The sequence below is a fragment of the Daktulosphaira vitifoliae genome, unplaced genomic scaffold (genome assembly GCF_025091365.1).
Source record: "Daktulosphaira vitifoliae isolate Bord-2020 unplaced genomic scaffold, ASM2509136v1 Scaffold_5, whole genome shotgun sequence".
Classification (NCBI taxonomy): Eukaryota; Metazoa; Arthropoda; class Insecta; order Hemiptera; family Phylloxeridae; genus Daktulosphaira; species Daktulosphaira vitifoliae.
In genome coordinates this window covers 14,464,769-14,483,922 of record NW_026099576.1, presented here as the reverse complement: position 1 = coordinate 14,483,922, position 19,154 = coordinate 14,464,769, and the positions used below count along the sequence as shown (strand labels likewise).

The 19,154-nt window shown below is 23.4% G+C and overlaps 1 protein-coding gene across 3 annotated transcripts in view; it reads right to left on the bottom strand.

Moving 5' to 3' along the window:
- LOC126906668 (protein unc-13 homolog 4B) overlaps nucleotides 1–19,154 on the bottom strand; it is a 34,789-nt gene that overhangs the window by 11,132 nt on the left and 4,503 nt on the right. Inside the window, exon 1 of one of the 3 annotated variants that reach the window (XM_050687375.1) lies at nucleotides 10,446–10,698. The exons of 1 other annotated variant lie outside the window; for it this stretch is intronic. In XM_050687375.1, coding sequence (XP_050543332.1) covers nucleotides 10,446–10,528 — 83 coding nt within the window. In that variant the 5' untranslated portion in view covers nucleotides 10,529–10,698. Of the gene's footprint in view, nucleotides 1–2,937; nucleotides 3,158–10,445; nucleotides 10,699–19,154 lie in introns of those variants that run through there. One more of the 3 variants, XM_050687374.1, reaches the window with a different exon arrangement.

The following is a 19,154-nucleotide window of genomic DNA, read 5'->3' as shown; positions in this document are numbered from 1 at the left end:
AATGTTGAATGTTGGAAATTAAAAAATTTTTATGTAATAACTTTAATTATTTGCATTTAATTTGCTTGATGTTTAGGGAATATCTATTGATAATAATGTAAATACTCAAACAACTTGTGTAAGATTTATAAAATAGATTTTTAAATTTTGTTTTATTATTATTACAATCCCATAATTGTAAATTATTAAATAATCAACACTGAAAAATTACTATTTGAATTTTAAATTACATAAAATACTCTTTTGAAGAACATTTTAGTTCAAGATGTACAATATGGTTTATTCACAGTTATAAGTCAGGATTTTTTTTAGTTTGGTTTGGTACAACTATAAAAATTTGAATTAATGAATTTACTATTAAAATATTTAATCAGCATATATATTAAATATTTGATGCGTATAGAGTACATACGACGATATATATTAATTTACTATTTTGTTTTTAACAGGTTTTTTCATCTAGTTCTAAAATGTGTATGCAAATTAAAACCACATGCAAAAACACAGTTTTTTTTACAGGTTTTAGTTTTAAGAATCAATAAAGTATGGTCCATAAAACAAAATTTAATCACAAGTTTTTTTGGAAATTAAAAATACTAAGTTATTTAAACTTTCACCTATTTACTATTCTAATAGTCAACACCAAAAACAAGAAATCCTTGGACCAATAGCATATTTTTTATAAATCATCATGTAAAATTATTTGATAATTTTCATGGATCAAAATGGATCAAATATTATACCTAAACCAATGCTTTTTGTGTAATGAGTGTTCTATCATTCATTTTAAAGAGCATAAACAAACGTTTGATACCGTAAATTAATAATTTAAATTTTTTAAAATTTTAAATGCTCTAGAAACTTAACTACAAAATGACTTTGCTACCAAATTATTTCTGAATATATATTGTATAAAATGCTATCTCGATTTTTTTTTTTACATTTCTAATAAGTTTTTAATATATATATGTATATATGTATATATCTATTTTTATTTTTGATAAAATTAAAGTTCTAAGATCTAGTATGGCTTAAGAAAATAAAGTAACGAAAAATGTTCAATAGATAAAAATTTATGAGATTTATCAAAACTTGGGGGACACAGTATATAAAGCGTGATTCTTTTAATACTAGTCACTCGATTTCTCTTAAAATAATAACAATGTTAAGAAAATTATTTTTGTTTTTTTTTTTTTTTTTAGTTTTATATATTTTTTATTTATCAATTATAATTTTTCTATTTTAGTCCGAAGTTATCAACTATTTTTTTATTTAAATTAAAACATGCATATTTAAAAAGCTTAAAAAATAGAAAATGACTGGTCAATAACAACTTTTGACACATTTTTCGGAAATTATTAATTTTTAAATTAGATTGTAGGTGGCACGGGTATGACAATATTTATCATTAGAAATTTCTCGAGTTCACTACTCCTCCCACCTAGACATAAGAATGTTAATTACTTTCTAAGTACTGGTCCAATAGTTATACGTTATTACATATAAGTACTTTCATCGTTCGTTAATTTTGTGAATAAAACAATTATAACTAAAAACCAACAAAATAAAAATAGGCGATGACTGGCATAAATCACAAAGAAAACAATAGATATATATCCACTTAAAGTAGTATAATCGTAGGTGTAATTTTATTATTCAAATCAATGAAACTTTATTGGGCAGTTTACTTGTAGGACGTAGTACTATATAGATATAAAACATTTACAAGAAGTTCGACATTGAAGTTTTTAATTAGTAATTAGGGAAGGGTTGTGGGTGCACAACTCCTCATTTTAATTTAATAGTGAAGATACAATTATTTTTCGTAGAGGTAAGTGAAAGGTTCAATTTAGTATATAATACCTCAAGACGAAAGCCTAATTACGCCATTGGTGGTGTTGCCTGACTATACAGCGTGATCAGTTTATTATAAACCATTCGATTACTCGCAAAATAAATACAATATTGAAAAAAATTGTTAAAAATTATTCAACACATATATTATATTTGTTGATTTATCAAGTAATAATTACTTTTTAGATTGATCTCTTATAAATTAAAGGGGTGTCAACTTTATTTTTTTAAATAGCTACATACATATTTAGCTAACGTATTAAATAGGAAATTTTCTTATTAAAATTATGACGGGTCAATAACAACTTTTGTAACAGACTAACGGTGAGGAGGAGTGCTGCTATTTTTATCACTAGTCATTTCCAGACCGTACAGTTCCTCTAGCTCAGGTATAAAAATTTCAATAACTTCCGAAATAATGGTAATTAGATAATTATCTATTAAATAAACTAGATCATTATGTATGTTCCCATTTGAAAAATTGAAATTGACACCCTTATAATGTTAAACGGATGAATATAAAAAATACTTCATGATTGATAAATTTAAAAAAAATCTTATTATTTTATTTTTTGACTAATTAAGTGGTTCATAATATTGAAAAACTGTGTTATGATAAACATTTTTAAAGAAAAATTGATTTGATGAACAATTTTGTACAATTACATATTTTTTTATTGGTAAATAATGTTAATAAAAGCCTTAAAAAAATTAATCAAAAATTATGGTAAATAAATTTTAAGTCCTAAAGGAAGGTCCTGATTTAGATTGACATTATAAATATTTTCCTACAAATTCCTTTCCTATAAATTATAAATTTTTTTATTATTTATTATTTATTATTTAAATAAAAATAAAATTTAGTTTAGATTAAAAGTATATTAATAAAAAAAAATGTTTTAACAATATTAAAATCCCTTAGCATGGCATAATAATTAATATACCAACCTAGATTAAACTTATTAATAATAATTTAAATGTTTACAACTTTTAAAAATTAAAAAAAAAATTGCAACACTGTAGTTACTCTATTTTCTATTAAATAAGTGTAAAGTATTTATTTTAAATAATCACAAATAATACCTTAAAAATTTGATTGGATTAGCAGCATTTTCTTTTAGTGATGTATCATAATGATTAATGATCTCCGTAAATTCAAAAACAACTGAATTATGATTCAGAGAACTACCCATTTCAATAAATAATTAGCTCTAATATATTATATTATATTAATTTTAAAACTATGAAAACGCAAAAAATTAATGATCATAAAAATATCTAACTATAAGTTTATCCTAGAGTAACTCGATATAAAATGCACTACATAATCTAGTTAATAGATCTATGATGCACAACTAGCACTACGATTCGTATATTTCTAGTATTATATATCATCACTTTAGAGTGGTGTAATATGAAACTAATTATAGCTATAGTAACAGCTAAATGAAGCATACTTGGTAAATCCGAGTTTTTTTAGTAAAAACGACAGAAGTCAATCGATTTTTAATCATTTGTTAACTGAAAATTACACTAATTTTGCAGGGATTAATACTTTATTGTTATTTCATTCAAAAGCAACAACTATTTTTTTGATAATTATTAATTTACATTTATTTTTAAAGTTTTTAATATTATAATATTGTTTATAAAAATTTAAAAGCAATTGAATATTATCCAAATTGGTATTTTTGCATGTTATTAGAAAGGTGACATTGACTTTCATTTTTCACACAAGACTTCTTATAATTCTATCTTTAATATTTTAATCACTTCATCGAATCTATTATTGTAAATTGTAATACCTTATATCCGAAATGTTTAATAGCTCTTTGCTTTAAAATGGACAAGGTGATACAGTGTTGAAAAACCTTGGCCTAATTTATTAGCAAAATATGAAATTTTGATTCTATGAATCGATAATCGAAATCGATTAAATTGATAATCTACCAAAAATGGTAGATTATCAATAATACAAACAAAGATAGATTACAATTATCTCAGATCAGTTGATTTAAACGAATCGTATAAACGTTATAATATCCCAAAATCATATAATACAACAAATATCAATAATAAATATTGTATTGTTATTGGCTAATACAAACTTTACGCTTGAATAACTTTAACGCCTCAATGCATTTTTAGATCCCATGATTTTTTTTTTTTGTTTTTATTTAACATTTAAATATATTAAAATATTACCTTAATATTGAAATTAACGATAAAACATTAAGTTTAAAGTATTTTGATTTCAAACAGTGTTAAATTTTTTTGTTTTAAGTTATTACCATATTATGTTTAAAACGGTATTAAAATTATATGCATTTTTAAGGATCTTTTAGCTTCGTTGCAAAGCTGAGAAGGTATTAATTTTACCATGATGTCTGTTGCCACTTTTTTTTCAGTTCTCACCGAACCGATTTCTTTCAACAATACGCCAAAGGATTACAAATCGTATCTAGTTGAAGACATTACCCTTAAAAATTGAAAAATTTTCCCTCGTTCCCCGCAAATGGGGGAAATATCCAAAAAAATTACAAATTTAAAAATCGGTAATTTTTTCATTTTTTTCACTTTTTTTTCTTAAAACTTCCATAACTTTTTCAAAAATAAACAAATCAACATAATTTTTTTTTATACTAAAACCTTAGATAATTACCTTTCATTTGATATCATTTTTTTGAAAATCTAACACTTAACCTGCTCATTGGGGGAGATTTAAAATAGCAACTTTTTTACAAAAACTAACTTTTTCAACTTAATTTTTGAAAATGTTCCGGAAATACTGCGTCCTTTAAACATATATCAAATTAAAGCTTATTTTATGTACTATAAAATGAAAAAAAAAAATTTGTCCCGACACTTTTTCTTCTACATTTAAACGGCTGCCGTAGTTAAAAAAACACTATTTTTGTGTTAAAATTTTCGATTTTCGATTTTTAATTTTCAACTTAAAAATGCTATAACTTTTCGAAAAATGCATGTATCAGCACAATTTTTTTTTTTCTAAATACATTATAAGTACATCTTCCATTTGACATACTTTTTATTAAAATTAGACAATTTCCCCTTATATAGGGGGGGTTCAAACTTTGAAACATTGTATAAAAAATAGAACTTTTTCAACTGAACTTTTGAAAATGTTCCGGAAATACTGCGTCCTTTAAACATATATCAAATTAAAGCTTTTTTTATGTACTATAAAATGAAAAAAAAAAATTTGTCCCGACACCTTATCTTCTATGTGCAAATGGCTGTCGAAATTATAAAAAAAATGTAATATTTGCGATAAAAATCACCTTTTATAACGATGTTTTTTGTAATTAAAACTGCCATAACTTTTTCAAATATTAACTAATCAAAATAATATTTCTTTATACTAAAACCTTAGATAATTACCTTTCATTTGATATCATTTTTTTGAAAATCTAACACTTAACCTGCTCATTGGGGGAGATTTAAAATAGCAACATTTTTACAAAAACTAACTTTTTCAACTTAATTTTTGAAAATGTTCCGGAAATACTGCATCCTTTAAACATATATCAAATTAAAGCTTATTTTATGTACTACAAAATGAAAAAAAAAATTTTGTCCCGACACTTTATCTTCTGCATGTAGGCTGCCGTAGTTAAAAAAACGCTATTTTTGTATTAAAATTTTTTTTTTGCAAATAATTTTTAAACACTATATTTGTGATTTAATAAGTTATTTTATGTTAATAATGATTTTATGATTATTGATACTTAATTTATGTTTTATCACTGGCGAAAATAAGGAAAGTATACGAGGATAAATCTCCCAATTATATAGCAAAAATACAATTTTTCGTTTGGAGTGGTAGTGAATAATTATACTATATACATTCCCCGAGAAAAAACCTTAGTAATGCCATTGTGTTTTATATTTTTTATTTTTGATCATATTTTGAAAAAAAAACTAATTATCCATAACTTATAATTACAAATAATGTTATCCATTCCTGTTAACTAGTTCACATATAATATATAAATATTCCTTAATGAGAGATAAAATAATAATCAACGAAAATAAATTTAAATAATTAATTAATAAGTTGATTGTACGTTTATTTATTTTGAACTCATATTTTTTACTCCCCTGATCAGTATTTTTATTTTTATAGATTAGTAAATTGAAACGTGTATTATTATATTTTAAGAAAAGTAACTTAGATTGAATAGAAAAACAATTATACTATTACTAAATTTAGTGCCTCGCGTGACAAAAAAATTTGTATTTTAACATTCATTACTAGTTTAAAGGTACTTTAGAATGAATACTTAAAGATTATTACGTGGTCGTATTTTCGACACTTATACATAGTACAGATAATTTTACAGACTACAAGTTTAGTCACAATTCAAATTGATGGTTAAGTCATACATAGATGATTATTAACTAAATATGCATAGATTATACTACATTGCATATAAGTTAAAACATGTGAATCTGATATGATAACTATAAAAAATTTAAGTGTGGTGATAACAAATTTAACATTAATGACTCAATTAAAAATTAACACATAAAATTAAATGATAAAAAAATAACCCAAACATTTTTAAATTTACTAAATTAAAGATTTATAAAAATCATAGGCATAGGATAGTAAAAATCGTTAAGGGAGGGCTAAATTCAATTTTGCCTTAAAAAAATAGCTAAATAATAATTCATATAATGTTGCTAAATTTCTAAGGGGGCTCATATTGTAAGCTAAAGGAGACAAGATTCCCTAGTCTCTCATTCGATACCAAAGATAAAAATATTATTTTAATTAATAGTCTATCTACAAAATTGTACTAAAGCTTCTTTGATCATTTCTTCATTTCTTCGAAACATTATTTAAAACATGAGTTACTATTAAGTATTTAGAATACTATAGATTATAAAATATTATTTTATATTTTTTCATTAATCCAATTTTATTATGAAACACTTAAGAATGAAAATACAAGAGAAAACCCCAATTTTTCTTATGTAATTAATGTCTTTTTTTACTAGTCATTTTTAGGGTAGTTCCATAATCTTTTAGGTTACAGTATTTTTGGAGCGTACCAATCTTCATGTCATACGCCTTTAGTATAATATAATTATTAATTACTTATTAGAACACAAGATTAAATATTTACCACTAGGATTGACCAAAGAAAATTTATTTACAGTCAGGCACGTACCCAGAAAATGTTTATTGGAGGGGCCAACAATTTTGGGCCCTTGTATCATTTTCCATAATTTGTTTCCCAAGAAAAGCTTGTTGGGGGGCTCCCTCCACTCCACCTTAGACAGTATCCCATACTATGAATCTTACAAGTTCAAAATTTTACCATTAGTTGGTTAAAAACAAATTGTTTTCGTATAAAGTACACTAATTATTACAGTATTTTAAAAAATGTATAGTACCTATAATTAAAAAAAAAAAAAATACTTTCATCTTCACTATCGGGATGAATTTTTCATATTGTGAAAAATAAATAAAATAATGATGTGAATATAAGCTGATTTTCAACTTTTAAGCTATTAAGTTGTAAATAATTTTTAAAATAAATATAAATTATAAACAATGTAAAATTTATTTTATTTAAAATTAAAAACAATTCCTGCCTTTTTTTAGTAATATTTTTATTACTATTATTTAGAGCAAGCAAATAACAAAAACAAATAAATTACCTATTGTAACTGCTAAATTATAAAAAAAACCAAGCATAGGGAGGTCGCGGCACAGTGGTGACGTAGCATAGTTGGATCAAGTATAATGATATCTGACAGTGATTAAAATCACTATAAAAAAACGCTTCGATGAAAATCTTCAGATAATATTTAATTTTAAAAAATTGGTGGATTAATCCAAAAGCTACATGATCTGCTAGTTCTTCATTAATATCCTGATTAAGATAAAGTATGTCGAATGAAAAAGGAATTATTAAAAAATATTATGTCTCATAAAAAAATTGTGTTGATCCATCCACTTTTCAATAAGTTATGCATTAGTTAGTTAAAAATAAAAATATTTATGATTTACTTATCGCAAAAATTTAAACTCATTATTAAATGTTAAAAACTGTAATTTTCCCGAAATTAACAGTTAAGGATATTGTAACAAAAATTATGATATTTCAGTTGAGCTTAATTTTACTAATAATACTTTTATTATTATAAAAACCCAGCACAGGAGGGTCGCGGCACAGTGTTGACGTGGCATAGTTGGATCAAGTATTCGATGCAAATTTTTAGATTTTTTAATTTTAAAAAATTGTTGAATTATTCCAAAAGCAACATGATCTGCTATTTCCTTATTAATATCCTGATTAAGATAAAGTATGTCGAATGAAAAAGGGATATAAATATTATTTTTCATAAAAATATTGTGTTGATCCATACACATTTCAATAAGTTATAGCATTTTAAAGTAATAAATGTAAAATACAAAATCGAAAATTTTCACACAAAAATAGCATTCCAGTATAGCCATATTCACCGTGAAGACAAAATAAAGTCAGGCATTTTTTTTTCCATAATAAAGTATATTACATTAGCTTTAATTTAAGATATATATATAAAAGTATCAGACTTTCCGGAACACTTTCAAAAGTTAAGTTAAAAAAGCTAGTTTTTTGTGAAAAGTTGTCATTTTGAATCCCCCCTGTGGGCAGGTAAAGGGTCAGATTTATAAAAAAAATATACCAAATGATAAGTTAAGACATCTTGCATCTATAAAAAAAATAATATTGATTTGGTTATTTTTAAAAAATTTATGGCAGTTTTAAGTAAAAAAAATGGGGAAAATGTCGAAAATTAGCGATTTTTAAATTTGGATTTTATTTGGAGATTTCCCCCATTTACAGGGAACGAGAGAAATTTTTACAATTTTTGTGGGTAATGTCTTCAAATAGATACGATTTGTAATCCATTGGCGTATCATTGAAAGAAATCGGTTCGGTGAGAACTGAAAAAAAGTGGTTACAGACAAAAAAAAACACATCATAGTAAAACTAATACTTTCTCAACTTCACATAAAAGCTAATAATTCTTTTTTATATTGAAACCTTAGAAATTTTATTTCATTTGTTAACATTTTTTGATAGTAAGATCATTGTGACATACTTACAAATATCATACTATGATGTTTAAAGTAATAAATTATAAAATTATTTTTATTAATCATTAGCGTGTTAAAATATTTTTTCTTTTTACAATCTTGTTTATACTAAACTTAGCAACAGACTAGGTATTGAAAAATTATCAAAGCTTGCACCATTAACAATTATTGATAAAGAACTATTTATGATATACTTTCAGTAGTTGAAGTGGGGAGATACGTAGGGATGACATCCCTCTACTTTTGTTAATTCATATTTTTCTTCGTTCTACTTATTCAGTTCAATATATTGTAAAATGTGCATTAAGTTTATAAATTTATATTGGTGATTTTAACAGTGGCATAGTCAAAATGACTATTAAAATAAAGGCCGTTTCTCCACTTATTTTGAGGCACTTAGATCACAGTATATTTTTAAATTATTATGTAGCAAAATTATGTGATAATATATTTTAAAACTGATTAATTTATGTCCAGTGTTATTTTATGTATAGATTGTTAACTATTTTTTATTTGTATCATAATCATGTACCAATACGATATTATTAATATGCATAAAATCATAATGTAATATACAGTAGTTCTATATGTCATTAACACCATAAAAAGAAATTGCTAAAACATTAATTAAAAAATTGATTTTTATTAGAATTTTCACAATTTATTTGTTCCTTTTGTAGAATTTGTAATTTAGAACCTTTATGATACAGCTATTTTGTTCATGCCACTTCTACATTTGATATTAAACTTATTTCTAACTTACCAAAAAGTTGTTTCATAATATTTCTTATTGTTTTAAGATTTCAATTAAAGATAGAGTTATAAGGTCAGTAGTATCCTTATTTAGATGGAATTAGGAACGTTTATTATATTAATACTCGCCTTAAAACAACAAGCAATTAATCTGACAACGCTAGAGGTAATTTTTATTTAAAAGTGGTTATCGTCACTTTTATATTTCCCTGAATTATTTATTTATTTTAATAATAAGTTTATATTTATCAATACAATGATTGTATTTATTTTCAATTTAAACTCGTTAATCAATCCATAATATATATATAAAAGATAGTTGAGTAATTTATTTACTATTTATAACATATATTAAAATGATCTACTAAACTAACTATAAGACAAATGTATATTGTAAACTTTGAAAAATCCTTTCTATATTAGAAAAATAATCTTTAATATAGATTAAGTTTAGGTGATTAAACACACCAAGATAAAAAAAACTTTTATTAAGATTAATTTATCGAGAGATTACACTCTCAAAGTATTTATTGACTAAAGAATAATATAATATTCAAAAAACATCTCGATTTATATAAAACATCATCTAATATAATTGAGTAGTACATTATATATTTATAAGATTTCCTTTTACACAACAAGACTTATTTTAACGATAGAACTTATTTAAAATAACTTAGTAAAAAAATCGAGTTATTAAAAATTTGAGTTCTATTACCTAACTTCTGAAGAGCTTTGTCTACTAAACTTCCGTTGTATGCGGTCGTAAAACCCTTTCCACATAGATTCTTCGTCTTCCATTTTTGTTATTTTAGATTCAAAAAATATTTGTTAAATTTTCGGTTTTCACTAACATACACTAAAAAAAACAAAACGAATTTAAGATGTACAGTGTGATCAACAGAACACACTCCGTTCTACCATCGCAACACAACTGGCGACTACAAAACTCGAACTGGCGTAGAGTTCTAAACAAAACCGGTTGCTGGTCGCCTCGTCGATTAAACAGTACTACTAAGTAAAAACCCAAACAAATCCAAGAGAGTGGGGTTGACCTTTAAAAATAATAGTTGTTTTATGTCATAATAGTAATTTTGTGAATAATATTTTGTATGATTTTCTCGTAATTTGACATAGTAATATTTGGATACATTTCTTTGATAAAGAAAAAATTAATGAATTGAACAAGTTTTTTTCAATTTTATGTTTTAAAAAAGTTAAGTACAATCGGAATCTAGCGTAGTTGAGGTAAGGAAATTGTGTAGATTCTAATTGCTTGATATCTGACAGTAATTAAAATCACTGTTTTAAAACCCATCAACACATATTTGAAACAAGCTTAAAAAAAATGTATCAAAAATTACTCGATCATTAATTTTTAAAAGCATTAATTTAATGTAAGGTAAAAGTTATCCTACTTGCAGAATGTTTCTAAAAATTGAGCTGAAAATTTATTTTTTTGAATGCATGGGTGTTCTATTGAAACCTTTCCTGTACTTAACTAGATTTTCATAAAAAGCATATCAAAGAAAAGTTATTGTCTCAAATGTTGTCGATATAAATATCATTAGATCAATGTAATTCCAAAGAAGTTAATTCAAAAAAGTGACGACTTTTTAAAGAAAATTTGCAATTTCTGGAATTCAATTACTCATAGAAGACAATCGTCAAACGATTTTTTTATAAGTTTTAAAATATTTTTCAAATGAGTTTCTCATTGAAGCACAATTATCATAAAACATCAATTTGTTTGTGAAATGTAAATTTATTAATGATTTACACTACTATTGAGTTAACACTAATTTATGTCAAAAATTATTAAAATTATCATGGCAGATAATACCTTATTGAAACATCTGATTTAAACTTACAAACGTGAAAATAGTTGAATGTAACGTAGTAACATTTATATGAATCAATAGAAACAAACGTCTAAAATTCTTTTTACACTACCTAGTTTAAAAACAATTTTTTATTAATAACATAATTGTTTATCCTTGACTAACAAAAAAAATTGCCTCGTTTAAAAGTGCATCAATTTATATTTATTAAGCAGTAATTAAAGAAATTTAAACTTAGTTACTATTAGGCAACTAAATTTCATTCTTTAGAACTAATTTTTGTAATATTTATTCGGTATTTTTTCAATATAATATTTCATTTGCTCTTTATCAAAAATAATGGTTTATTATTTTAATAGTAAAATAATAACCATTGTTTGTTAAGAATGAAATCCTACATAATATGAATACTTAATTTTGAAAATTATTCTTAGTTAAATTATTTTAATTTATCAATAGAACTACTAGGGTTTCAATTTCTTTTTTAACAAATAAATCAGAAAACTTTAGTATTTCAAGACTCCTAACTCAATAAATGTGAGGTAGACATTCAAATAATTTACATTCACATTAAAAGTTGTCTGCATAGTAACCTGTTATTCAATTGTGTTGTATGAATTTCATCAACAGTACTTTTTAAAACGTAACACAGAGGGGACGACAAAGAATAGAGGGGACCCAACATAGTATCCACAACTGTGGACACAGATTGAAATCTAAAACTAATTAACTATAATCACTATCATAAAACGCTTCTTTGCGAAAAAACGCAATAAAATTTAAAAAGTATTTAGAGGAAGGGTATTATTCCCTCAACCTTCCTCTCTTTATATGCTTATTAAATAGAAACTAATTTGTATAAAACTCTCCCTAGAAAAACTTGTGTAAAAAAAATAAAAAATAGCTTATCTGAATTTTGTAATATTATCACAATAATTGTTATTTTTCTTTAAGCTTATTTTTAACTTTAACATTCATTTACATAAAAGAAGACAAAATCTTCTAATTTTCTTTTAGAAGATCTTAAAGAAAAAAGATTATCGCACATCACGGTCTGCTTTACGTTCGGCTGTAACATTTGTCCATCACGAATGGATTCTATTGTTTTATTAGTTATACGGTCAAAATTTTATTATTCGATGAACGTACAAGTTCAATAAATGTGAGATTTCGATAAACTTTACATTCCACGATTGTTTGCAATTAATTGTAATAATAAAATATTTATTTTTAATTAATATATAACTTTTTAATAACAATAATTTGTTACTAATACATAAAAGTCTATAATTTCTTAAATTAATTCACTTGAAGTGTATTTAAAAAACGGTAGCATAGTGGTGTCGCGGCAGTGTGGACGTGGCATAGTTAGGACAAGTATAGATGATATCAGACAGCGATTAAAAAAACTATCATAAGAAACGCTTCGATGCTAATCAGTAGATAGTGTTTAATTTTAAGAAATTGATGGATTATATACCAAAATTAAAATTATTTCCTATTTCCTTTATTATTCTTGATTAATAGTTTTTTGTTTAGAAGTATAATATAATGTAATATATATATATTACATATATAACTTGAAAAAGTTGATTTTTGTTATTTAGTATTGTAATTTTTATAGAGAAATTATAAAAAATAAAGTAATATTACTTCTATGACAAACATGTATAAACATAGAAGTGCTTGATGCAATAATTTTCAAAAAAAAAAAATTGTTTGTTACTTATAAATAAATTTATTGATCTACAAGGTATTTACTTTTCTAACCCATTTTTGAGCATATTTCAAATATGCAATTAAAACTTCGCATATTGACTAAATAATAACAAAATTCTTCTAATTACTGTTATAGTAATTATAATATTTGTTATAAATATTTATGTTTCATTATTATGTTACATATGAATAATCAATAAATATATTATAATTAAAAAAATACGTAACCTGCATTGTAATAATTTAATAAAAATCAATAACTTAATAAAAAAATTTTTTTTAATTAAAGTTTTCATGTTTTTCTAATTAGTAATAATCAATAAAAATTGGGGTTAATAAAGTATATATTGGTCTATAATCATTAAAAAATATTTTATTTTATTGATTTGATTTTGCTGTGTAATTCAGTATAAAATCGAATTTTATATTTCTATATATGTTGAGATATTTAATTAAAAAAAGTTTTTTTGAAATAGCTATTTTTTACAATAGCGTAATTTTGAGATATTTTCTGAATTTCTAAAATTAAATTATTTTTCCAATTATTGGGGATTATAAGTTTAACAAGATTAAAATCGTATTCTTTTAACGTATTAACATTGGTTAAAAAGCTGAAAATAATTAACCTCAGACACAAAAATAAACTATATAGTAATATATTTTGATACGAATAAGAAAGACGTTCTCACACACAAGGGGAGACTAAAGTGATAGGATCCTCGATATCCATTGAATATTTTGATTAAATGTTATTTAATGTATATTTTTCAACTCAAAAAAGAATTAAGAAAAAAATGCAAACAAGTTATTACGACTGGTAGTGTTTGAACTTCGTAACCCGAAAATAAAAGACTTTATTATATACGATTTTTTTTTTTTTTTAATAGCCTTTATTAAAAATTATATACGATATATATGTTTTTTTCACATAAATTATTAATTAAAAATAATTTTTTTTATGTTATCAAATTGTAGTATCATGATGATAATAAATTTGTAAAATGCAAACTTTTTTAAGTATCAAATAAAATGTATAACTATAACACATATTCTAAAACTTTGAGTAATTTTGTATTATATGAGGATGTTATTTATATACATTTGTTTTTCATAATATTAGTGTTGAATATATATGATTCACATGCTAAATAACTTTAATGACATCCAAAAAAAAAAAAAAACAAGGGGACTAAGGTCAAATTAGTATTTTTTATTGTGATTTTATAAGCTATGAATACATTCAAAGTAATTAAACGTATAATCTATGGTATTTTTCTCATATTTTTATGTAACATAGCATAATTATTACTTTATGTTCAACAATAACATAAAAAATAGTATATTTTAGAATAGACTTCACAATAATTGTTTAATAATACATTTATGATTAATTAAAAGAATTAAAAATAAAACTGTTTTGTATTATTTGAGTATCATCAATGTACATCGGGCACTTTTGATACGTTCAAATAGAAAATTCAATGTCAAATAGCTAAATATTTTGAGTACTTTTTATATTAACTTGGATTTTTAAATCGCATTATAATTGTTTTCACTATTAATTATTATTATTAATTTTGATTTAAATTTTACACCAATTATACATCCATAGAGTAACTAGAATAAATTTAAAAATTTTTCCCACCCTTACCCAATTTTTATTTAATACAACAATATGATTAATTTTCTAAATTTAGAGAGCTAATTTTTTAAATAGGGGCTAACCCCCCTAGTATATGTATAGATATATTGCATAATTATTTAAAAATAAACAATATTTAGTTATATTTAAAATTATGTGAGTTAACCTTATGCAAATATTATGTGTATGAGGTACTTTTTCATATTAATTTAAATACAATTTACATAACTTCTTTGATAAATATTACTTGATGGATCCGATTTCATAATATTGTAATATAGCTACTTCAATTATTTTTAAAAACAGGTAAAAACGATAAATGTTTAATAATAAAAATAGTGCCATATCAATGGGTGAAATGTTATTAATAAAATATATTTACTTTCAATCAGTCGTCCTTCTTTATGAAAAAATTACCATTCGCTATCAAAAATTATATTGATATGATAAATTTATTATAATTCATTCTAATTGTAGGCGAAGGTACTTAAATTATACATTGATCTCCCATGTAAATATTTCATAATTTATTTGCATGTAATTAAATTATGTTTTAGTTTGAATAAAGTTAAAATTGAATAGAAGGTATTATTAGTTTTTCTTAAGTATATGTTGGCGTAATGAATTGTACTCTTATACAAATTTCAAAACATTACAAGTTCATTATTTATTCTACCCGTGTTATCTATTCCATTATCGTATAAATTCAAAATTGCATTCAGAATTTATATTTTAATGATAAAAATAAAAACGTGAATATAGTAATCAAATACATCCTATAATCTATTAAAATACTTGTAATAAAGCTTAAAATAATTAATTTTGTTTTAACTAATTATTATACAAAAAATAACCCACTTTCTTGGAATATAAAAAATAATGTATTTTTAATACATACTATTTGTCAATGTATGGAACAAGAGAAATATTCATATTATATAATGTGTAAATATGACACTTTAATCAAATTAACACTTGGACAATTTTTTTCCTAGAAAACAAGATATTAAAAACCTAAAACCCAAGAGATATTTAATTTTACCATAGAGACAGGACTCTTTGAACATTAATAGGAGTAACCTAATAGAACATTATATATATATATACAGTATTAAATATACAAATAATGGCAAAAACATTTCGGTATAAACACTTATGTAAAGAAAGCGAATTTATATAATTCAGTAGGATTTGCACACAATGGACCTACAGGTCTAAGTTCACAGGCAGTTTTTGTCCACCTTTTTAACAACTAAAACTAAAACTACTATTAGTAAAGAAATGTCTTAAATATTTGAATATTTAAGTTCAAATTTACTTCAATTTTTAAAAATATTTTTCAAATTCAGATTTCAATGGAATCAGTTTAAAAGTAACACTGACATTATTTCGGTAGGGATATGATTCCTATTATTGATAGGAAATATCGAATAGTAACTATCGAACTATTCGACAGTCGTCCACTATTCAAACTATTCGAATAGTAAAAATATTCGATAGTTACACGATATATTCAAATAGTTTTAAAAACTATTCGATAGTCTATGCTAAAAATAAACTATTCGGTTGTATAAACATAATTCGAATAGTTAATCGATAGTTTAAAATATTTGAAAATACCCATCACTAATTTATACTATTATTAATTGTATAATAATTTATTTTAAGTATTCATTAATTATCTTCTTATAATAATTAAGTGTACTGAACAAAAATTTTAGGTAAAACTAATCGAATATTTGTTGAAACCATTGGGTAGTCCATTCGAAAGGTTTTTAAAACTATTCGATAGTCTATTCGAATAGTCTTTAAACTATTAGATAGTTTATGCTAAAAATAAACTATTCGGTTGTATTAACACAGTTCGAATACTATTTGATAGTTTAAAATATTCAAAACCGCCTATCACTAATTCCTATGTCCCCCGAGACAAAAATATTGACTCAAGATACAATGTTTTTTTATTTGATGAAGGTTACGAAAATATTTACTTTTGCATAACTTCTGGATCAAAATTTTAGTTACGTCACTAAATTAAGAGTTAAAAAATTTTTTTATAATGTCTAGTATTATTAATATTTTAAATCCCAATGGTCAATAAACAAAACTAAAATAAACCTACAAACATTTATTTCACAAATCCCCACCCAATCATAGAATTCCCGCAGAGAATATTTAGCTTGAATATTATACAAGAGGTGTTTAAAAAAGTAAGGAAATAAGTCAATTGTATGAACAATGAATAGAATAGTAACCATTTTCCTTATTTACTGAACACCCTATATATTACAACAAGTAAATAGTCCTACTACTATTATACTTAAAGGTATAAATTTGTTTAGCTTGTTAGAAACAATAAGTAAAAATGAAGGTTGTCAAAAGACAAAAGAAACAATGAATAATAGCAAGATATGCTCGGTCATTCATGGTGTACATTATGGAAGTGACACATAACATATATACTATAATAGAGCAGACAGAACCCATTTAAAAAATTAATAAACTTTAATATTAGTAACACCTTAAAAGATAAGTACACCTATTTAGCTATTATTGTTAACAAATATTAACAATTAAAAGTCGAAAACGCTTCACCCGCATTTTACTTTTTTTTTTGAACACTATCAAAATTTAAAACAAAAACATAAAGGTTTATTATTATAGCAAGAATAATAATATTCATTTTTAAAATTATCTTAAGAAAGTTTTTTTTAGCATGATGAGTATGGGAAATATATCATTATGTCAATAGTTTGTTTTTTTCTCAAGCGTTATAAATTGTGACGGACATTTTCGAATATTTTAAACTATCGAATAGTATTCCTTAGTTTTTTAAAACTATTGAATAACTATTCGATTTTTTTTTTAAGGCAACCGAATAGTTTATTTTTAACATAAATTGTATTCGAATATTTTTACCTTTCAATAATTTTTGAATGACTATCGAATAGTTTCAATAGTTACTATTAAATATTTCCCAACACTATTTATAAATACCATATTATGTGTTATTTATCCAATTTGCGTATAATTCCTTTGTAAGTAGATTATAAATAATAAAATAAAAAATTAATTAACAACATAATAAATGAATCGGCATTTCCAAAATAATTTATTTCATAAATTTATTGCAGATGAATGGTCATTGCATAACATGGTGATTTCAAACTAAAATACCTTTGCCAATAATGGTATATAAATTACTTTTTACATAGTATGTAGAAATACCGTTCCAAAATATTTTTTTTACAAAAATCTCAATTTCGAAAAAAATGTTTTTTTCACCTAACAATTTAATTTATGACGTTAAAATAAAAAAAATCATTTTGAATTTTTATATCTATTGTTAGAGCGTAATCAAATTATTGTAAGAATAATCAACGAAGATGATATTTATACATATGTTAATGTAAGTGTGTCAGTTAAGTATGTCATTTAACAATATATACTCATCTCACGATAACTCAATACAATTGTAGCGAGTTATTTCTATAAATTGATTTAAATCTATTAAATATTTAAGAAATGTACAAAATATTCATCATGTACAATTAAACTTATTATGCAAATCTATTACTAAGTGAAGCGTAAATGTTTTTTACATCATTTACACAAGTTTTGAAAATCATTTTATCAATAAATTATAAATTATTATTATTAAAAATTCGTTAAAATTATTTTTTAATTTAAAAAGTAATAAAATTCATTATATAATTTATTATTATTAAAAATATTATTATTTTACTATATACCTTAATATGTGATTTAATATGTATAGTTGTCGAATGTGTTGCATGTTACAGGCGAATATCATAATACAGCAATGCAATAAATAGACTTATTATTAGTCTTAATTTAATAGTTATTATGTGTTTAAGCATTTCTATGACGATTAATTGATTTTTACTGAATTAAAATTCTACAAAGCTATGTTATTTTTAGTAGAACTAAAATCTTTTTCAATACATGATTAATATTTAAAATGATTAGGCACAATAATTCTAATAAACGCTAAAAACTGGAAGAAAAATTAGTATTTTTTATCAAATATTAATTTTCTACTCTAAAGTACTTAAACTAACAAGTTCTAGCAAGTAAGTTTAAGAATTTAGTAAATCAATAACCCCAAAAAAATTAAAAACTAATTATTATAAGAAGAATAACATTTTCCTTAAATGTTAATCATTAATAATCAAAAAATATCTTGTGCTTAAATGAAATACTT